Source organism: Solenopsis invicta, chromosome 3 (assembly GCF_016802725.1).
Source record: "Solenopsis invicta isolate M01_SB chromosome 3, UNIL_Sinv_3.0, whole genome shotgun sequence".
In the NCBI taxonomy this organism is placed as follows: domain Eukaryota; kingdom Metazoa; phylum Arthropoda; class Insecta; order Hymenoptera; family Formicidae; genus Solenopsis; species Solenopsis invicta.
Window position 1 is genome coordinate 8661370 of NC_052666.1, and position 7781 is coordinate 8669150.

Sequence of the window (7781 nt, forward strand, 5' to 3'; positions counted from 1 at the left end):
CGAGTGAAAAGAATAACAGAATCCTCGGATTTGACCGTGACGTGAGACAAATAGAGATGAAATACAATTTCAAAGATATTTACAAGTATCAGTGTCAATATTACCTTAATAATTATTGCGAGGAACAGAAATATAATTTTCAATCGAACAGTTATCAATTTTGAAAATTTATAATATGCAATACATGCTAAAATACAATATATAATAAAATATACGATAAAATACATTTAGTTCTGAACATACCGCCCGCCTCGGAATATTCGTTTCGAAAGATGAACTCGGCGCTTTCCGAGTAAGGATAGAGCGAGGCGATTGATATGTTCGCGCTATTTCGAGGGTTCACCGTCGGTGTTCGTTTTTTGCTCAATGTCGATCGGCAGAAAACAAAGTTTACTCAGAGGGCGCTTGTATTCCGACGTTGCCGTTTTTACGGTGACGACTCGCGAGAGCCCGTCGAAGCCAGGATGACACATTATTATACGGCCCAATTCCCATTTGCACGGCTGAAGAAGTGAGTTTCTAAGCAAGACTAGCTGCCCAACGCGAACATCGGTTTGAAGTTGGCGTCTCCACTTAGTTCTTTGCTGGAGAGTGTTAACATAATCACTTTGCCAGATTTTCCAAAATTGTTCCGTTATCTGGCGAACGAGCTGCCATCGCGTGAGGCAACTTTCTTTAATATTAAGCGTAGACGGTTCAGGGCGAGCGGTTAATGCACCGCCGATCAAAAAATGTCCCGGCGTCAACGGTTCGTAATCGTCGAGCGTGTCGGAGAGCGGCGCTAGCGGCCTTGAGTTGAGGCACGCTTTGATGCTACAGAGGAGAGTAGAGATCTCTTCGTATGTGAGCGTATGAGCTCCTATCATGCGACGGAGATGATGCTTGACACTTCGCACCCCCGCCTCCCAGAGACCGCCGAAGTGAGGCGCAGACGGAGGTATGAAGTGCCAGCTGGTGTTGTCGATGACGGTTTGATTTTGAAAGTCCGAGTTGCGCAGCGCTGCGCGAAAGGCGATCGTCATTTCTCGGTCGGCGCCGACGAACGTGGTTCCGTTGTCCGAGTAGATGGACTCAGAAAGACCTCGTCGAGCAACGAATCTGGCATACGCCGCTAGAAACGCAGGAGTGGCGTAACCATCTACAATTTCCAGATGGGCAGCGCGAGTGGCCATGCAGATAAATATGACAATGTATGCCTTTCGTGACGCGATTCCATGACCGGACATAGATCGGATGAGAATTGGTCCAGCATAGTCAAGGCCACAATTCAGGAAAGCGCGCGAAGGACGCGACACTCGCACTTGAGGGAAATTGCCCATGAGTTGTGTCGGAATCGCGGCGCGCTCGCGTGCGCATACAACGCACTTGTGAATCGCGGCTCTGACGACACTGCGTCCGCGAAGCAGCCAGAATTCCTGCCGCAGCACATTGAAAGTTAGTTGAGTGCCAGCATGAAGTGATCGCAAATGAGCGTTCTGCACGATCAACTCAACTAACGGGTGAGACGCTAGCACAATAGGATGTTTGGTGGTGAACGGGAGCGGAGCATGAGCGAGTCGCCCGCCAACGCGAATTAGTTCCTCTTCGTCGAGGAACGGAGTGAGCAGATTGAGACTGTTTTTCGAGGCGAGAGGTTTTCCTGACCTAAGAGCGTTCCGGTCAAGTGGAAATGAATCTCTCTGAATATATTTCAGCCAGAAGACTCGAGCGTACCGGATCTTGCCCGCGGAGAGAGAGAGAGAAAGACCCGTCCCGCTGAATTCCGCGCGGTAAGAAGCGATCACGTACCCGAGACACAAACCGCATGATGTATGCCGTGACCCTGAGCAGTTTCGGCCATGACAAATATCGCGAAGCAAGATCCCACGGCTCCAGCTGCTCGACCAGGTTCACGGTTTTCTCAGATTTTTGTTCGGGTAACTCTCCGGCAGGAGTGGGGGCGATCGCCGACGGCCAGTCAGAGCTGGCGAGACGCAACCACGACGGACCACTCCACCAGAGATCGTGTGACGCGAGCTGACTTCCGAGAATGCCGCGAGAAGCGCAATCAGCGGGGTTGTCATCAGTGGAGACGTGTCGCCAAGAGGCATTAGGGAAGCGGGTTTGAATATCGATGACACGATTTGAGACAAACATCCTCCACCTCGACGGGTGTTGAGTCACGCAAGAACCACCGTGGAATCCGTCCAACAGTAACACGGAGTCGAGTCTGGAAGCCGCAATGACTCCAGTGCAAATTTCATGAGGCGCGAGAGTAACACGGCTGCAGCCAGTTCCAGCCGTGGTACGCTCCACGGTTTTATTGGCGCAACCTTTGATTTGCTGAGAAGCAGCATCGACGATCGTTCGCCCGATAACGAGGCTAGGCAAATGTATACGGCGGCCGCGTAGGCTTTCTGAGACGCGTCAGAAAATCCGTGCACCTCGCACATGACGGTGTCCGCACCTTTCCGTATCCACCGATCAATGAGGAGGCCATCGATGACCTTGAGAGAGTTCTCGATCGACAACCATTCATCGCCTAGACTAGCATTAATATCCTCATCCCAGTCGACGCGGATTTGCCACAGCTTCTGAAGAAAGATTTTAGCGCGGATTGTTAGTGGAGCACTCCAGTCGAGGGGATCGAAAAGACGCGCAATGATCGAGAGAATCGATCTCTTCGTACGAGGAATCGAGGATGGAATGGACACGCGGAATTGAAACGCGTCCTGAGACGGGCTCCAACTAATTCACAGAATCTTCAGCTGCTCGTCCTCCTGCAGAGTTTTATTACAAACGAGACCGTGATTCTCTTCAGGAATGTCGTCGAGCAGTCGAGATGAGTTACTCTACCATTTTCGCAACTGAAACCCGCCCCGGCTCAACACCGCGCACGTCTGATTGCGCGTTTGACGCAGGAGCGGAATGTCATCGGCGCCAAAGAGCACGTCATCGACGTATATGTTATCCTGAAGGACTGTCACGGCGAGTGGAAATGACGGTCCTTCATCGTAGAGAAGTTGGCGCAGTACTCGAAGTGCCAGGAACGGAGCGGCCACGGTTCCGTATGTGACCGTGAGTAATTGATATTCGCGAGGGCAACTAGAGTCGCTTTTGCACCAGAGAATGCGTTGATAGTTCACGTCTCGCGGATCGACAAGAATTTGTCGATACATTTTTGCGATATCCGCTGAGTAAACGTATCGGAATTGACGCCAACGCAAAATAACCGCGGTTAACTCAGTCTGAAGCTTCGGTCCCGCTAACATATGGTCATTGAGCGAGGTCGCGTTGGAGGTAACACTCGACGCATTAAATACTACCCTGAGACGCGTAGTGCTACTTCCGTCGCGGATGACAGGATGATGGCAAATAAATACGCATTGAGACGATTCGGACAACGGAGGCGATTCCCGCATGTGACCCATCTCTTCATATTCGCGCAAAAATTCCGAATACTCCTTTTGAAAATCTGGCGATTTTCGAAATCGACGGAGTAAGCTGCTGAGACAGCGAGTAGCTGTGCCGCGAGATGATCCGATTTTAATCGGCGGACCGTTTTTGAATAGTAGACGGACGATGTACCGCCCATCAGAGTTACGCGAATGCGTTGTGAGAAAATGCTCCTCACATTGTAATTCGTCCGGAGTGAGCACCATCTTCCGCGGAATCTCCTGCACTTCCCAGAATCGTCTCAATGCCTGATCAAGTGTGGGCGAGTCACCGCGTGAGCACGTTACTTGCGAGCAACAGTGAACGGATGCCGACGAGAGGAACGGCGAAGAGGACGTCGGTCCGGAGAGTACCCATCCAAAGATAGTGTTCTGCGCGTAAGGCTGACCGAATTCTCCTTTCCGACGGCCATCGAGGAGAATCTCACCGTAGAGATCGGCACCGATGATAACTTCAATCGGCGCAGCGCTTGTTGGGTCTGAGTCGGCCAGCGAGAGGCCGTCTAAATGACTCCACGAACGTTGAGACGCGGCGCGCGACGGAGAATATGGTGTGAGTGAGCGCATGATAATCGCAATGACTGAAAAAGCAGGTTCGGGCGAATGCATCGACGAGATTTCGATTTGAGCGGCGTATCTACACGATCCGGCATCCACGCATCCGACCCCGGAAATCAAAATAGGCAGACGAAGGCGCCGTAATTTCAATTCCCGACTTAAACTTTCTGAAATGAGCGTAAGTTCCGATCCGGGGTCGAGAAGAGCGCAAACGAAGCGCGTTCGACCGAGGGGGAAAGTTACGAGAATTCGTGCGGTGGCAATGAACACCGGCGGTCGAGATGGAAAATCGCAAGCCGCGGACATCGAAGCTGCAGTTGAGACTTCCGTCGTTTCGAAGGGCGTCGACACGTTTGGAGCGACGGCGGTGACCGCAGACACGGAACTCGAGTCAACGTGAAGGAGAGTGTGATGTCGTTTTTGACATGTCCGACATGAATACTTGCTCGGGCAGGATTGAGTGACGTGCTTCGTACTGAGACAATTTAGACAGCGCTTTGCCTGTTTGATGACCTCCACTCGTTGACTCGGACTTCGGTTCAAAAATTGAGCGCATTTATTTACATAATGAGAAGCGTTACAAAGCGGGCATGAGATCGGAGATGCAGTCGAAGCCGTAACCTGTGATCCTTTCGCACGGCTGGTCGAGGTGAACTTGAGGGACTGAGTTCTTCTAGCGCGCGAGCGCGTGCTGCAAGGAACTTGTCGAGATCTTCGAACGTGGGAATGTTCGCGTCTTCGCTTCTCTTTAGTTTCCACGCTTTTCGCGTAGAGCTATCGAGCCTTCGCGAGACTGTGTGAACTAGGATGTCGCTCAGAATCTTTTCGGAGAATCTGTCCAGCTTTTTTAGCGAGACGATAGCGCGATTCGCCTTATCGCGAAGGTCGTTTAATTCAGACGCCGACTCCCGATTGACTGGGGACAGATTGAGCAGCGCGGCAATATGAACATCGACGAGGCGACGCTTATTGTCGTAACGCGAGAGCAGAATCTTCCACGCAATGTCAAAGTTGTCGGCGGTGACCGGTACAGTTTTAATCGCGTCGAGAGCGCTACCCGTTAGACTTGGCGCTAGAAAGTGCATGCGGGAAAACGCGGTTAATTCTTTGTTTTGAATTAACAGTGAAGAAAAGCGATCGCGAAAACTTTCCCAGTCTTCAGGATTGCCCGAGAATGGTGGAATTTTAATCGGCGGTAAATGAGACACGGAGGAAGACGCGGGATCCGCGTATCTGAACGTAGGACTTGCCAACGAAGCTGCGGGCGACACGGGTTTCAACTCCTCCAGGCACTCCGTCATGTAGTCGAGGGCCGTCCGGAAAAGTTCCTCGTGTTCGTCGAACTGCTGCAGTGCAAAGTACTCGACATCCTTCTTCTGGTCCTCGGGAGTGACATGCATCAGAGCTGCATGGGCGTTTATGCACTGGCCCCAAGCGTCCTTGAGCGCGTTGATTCTAGATCGAATCTTCGCGGGAGTGTAGTTATTTCTTCCCAATTTTTTGAAATTGGAAAGAGCGTTGGCGATCGAGTGAAGCAGCGTCTGCTGCTTCGCTAGCAACTTGGTCATTGTCCCGGTCGTCACTCACAACTGCACTGATTTAATGTCTAGAACGTCGTCCTGTTCGGCACGATAGTCTCACGACACTCACCGCGATCCGGCTCGAAGGACCAAAATGTTCAGTGGACTCGGTATAGTTTATTTAGGATTTTAACAAACGAGCACTGGAAGCCGGTTTTTTCTCAGAGAGAGAACGCGGGAGTTATGAATTTTGAATTCGTGCGATACTGATAGCGAGCGTTGAGAGCGCGAGAGACAGCAGTAGCGCGAATGACAAAGAGAGAGAGAGAGAGAGAGCGCGAGAGAGCGACGACGACACACGCGAACAGGAGAGAAATTGAGCGGTTCGACGCTCGAGTGCAGGAACGGACAACAGGAGGTGATCAAGGATGCATTGAATGTACAGTTTTATCGGTTCTCACAAAGTGTTTATTATAACTTGTCACAAAATTTGTGCTGTTATCGATAAGTCGGATCGAGTGCATTATAAATGCTCGGTATCAATATGGATAAAACTGATTCCGTTCGCGCGGTTACTTTTGCAAAAGAGAGTTTGAATCGATCGCGTTTCTTTAGCTTCTGAGGCGTCGGACTCTCGAACGAGAGCGCAAACCCCGGAAAAACGGTGCTTCGCGAAGGAGAGTCGAGAGGAGCGAATTGTTCCCGAAATGAAGATTATTGGCCAAGCGACCCTCCCGATGGGAGTTACCGATTTGAACAAACAAAAGCGCGTACCGTTCAAATCCGTGTTTGGGAAATATCGATGTTCGTTGACTCTCCTTCGCGCGCACCTTGGCGCGAAACTTGTTTGCTTCCGAGATGAGCAAATTAACGGGCAGAGATGCTCGTGAAAAGAATAACAGAATCCTTGGATTTGACCGTGACGTGAGACAAATAGAGATGAAAAACAATTTCAAAGATATTTACAAGTATCAGTGTCAATGTTGCCTTAATAATTATTGCGAGGAACAGAAATATAATTTTCAATCGAACAGTTATCAATTTTGAAAATTTATAATATGCGATACATGCTAAAATACAATATATAATAAAATATACGATGTAAATTTAGTTCTGAACAAAATTAATTGCCAGTTTCTCAACAAAATGCTATTTTTTAAATGGGATAATAGAACTATGGGATAATAGAACTATGGGATAATTTTACAAGGATGTAACGCTGGTGGTTTTTGGGTGGTGTCGGAAAAGCAAGGATGCGGTTGCGGATAAGTTTGTCGGGTTGCCGGGTTTGGTGAAATAATCGCACTCGGAGTTAAATAGAACAAAGTACTAGATATTTATTTAAGAAATCTTAATAATTACATGTGAAGATAGTTTGGTAGTGAAAACGCTTCGTAACGAGTGACTTAACAAAGCGGAAATGTGTTCGGCTTTTGGTATCACTAGTTACAGTAAATGAAGATATAAAGTGTTGCTCGAAATAACAAAAACGACAATCTAAATAGACGCGATAAACGAAACAATTGAGATAACGGAAAGATAGTAACAATTGCCTCGAGATTACTCTACGGAGATACAAATGTGTTTGCGGTTTTAAACGGACACGGTGTCCGGGGTGATCGGTGATTTGCGGAACGCGGTGTCAGTGCGCCGAACGCGGATTGGTCGGTGCGATGGTAGCGTTTCCGCGCTTCGCCCGAGCCGCCTCGTGCAAGTGAGGCGAACTAAATCGCCAGGGCGCGGATGCCTTGACGATGTTCGGTTTGCAAGTTTGAAAGAGTGAATCTTCCCTGTGAATAGAACGGAGCTGATTGGCCAGGAATACCTGGCTTACGGACTCGACGAGGATACTCGTCGCGGGCGATGATGTGATTCGCCGAGGATGCTCGGCTGTGAAACTCGGCAAGGATACTCGCCGTGATTGGCTGAGGCAAAGGTGTTCGGCACGGAGGTAGCTCGCGGTTAGCCGAGAATTCTCGGCTACTCAGGACGACGAGGATTCTCGTCGTGAGTATAGAACAAGGCAAGTAATCTCGTCCTCGAGGGAGTCGGAAGCGCGGTCGAGGATGCTCGACTCGTACGGTTTGGTGGACAGGGAAGGTCTGTCTCCGGTTGTTGAATTATATATCGCACCAATCCGCGCGCTCGGTCGGCTGGCTTAGAGTGGAAACGTTGCGGAACGCTACGGACGGCGTGCGTGCTACCGCGTGATTGCGAGGGGTTAGCTGGGTGTGCGCACGTGGTTCCAGCTGTTGCGGTGCTCGGGTGT

At 50.0% G+C, this 7781-nt stretch overlaps 1 protein-coding gene across 1 annotated transcript; it reads right to left on the reverse strand.

Moving 5' to 3' along the window:
- Window positions 1–326: 326 nt before the first annotated feature.
- On the reverse strand, window positions 327–5560 carry LOC105201556. The gene is made up of 5 exons (XM_026141368.1): window positions 4614–5560; window positions 2871–4524; window positions 2260–2573; window positions 1802–2209; window positions 327–1644 (listed from the first exon to the last, which is right to left on the reverse strand). Exons 1-5 carry the CDS (start codon window positions 5558–5560, stop codon window positions 327–329), a joined length of 4641 nt encoding a protein of 1546 aa, XP_025997153.1.
- Window positions 5561–7781: the final 2221 nt, after the last annotated feature.

Coding starts and splice junctions, on each gene's coding strand:
- LOC105201556 (XM_026141368.1), bottom strand. CDS start 5,560: ATGACCAAGTTGCTAGCGAAGCAGCAGACGCTGCTTCACTCGATCGCC. Junction 4,525..4,613: donor GCCGTGCGAAAGGATCACAG/GTTACGGCTTCG, acceptor TTTGAACCGAAG/TCCGAGTCAACGAGTGGAGG. Junction 1,645..1,801: donor GTCACGGCATACATCATGCG/GTTTGTGTCTCG, acceptor GAACGCTCTTAG/GTCAGGAAAACCTCTCGCCT.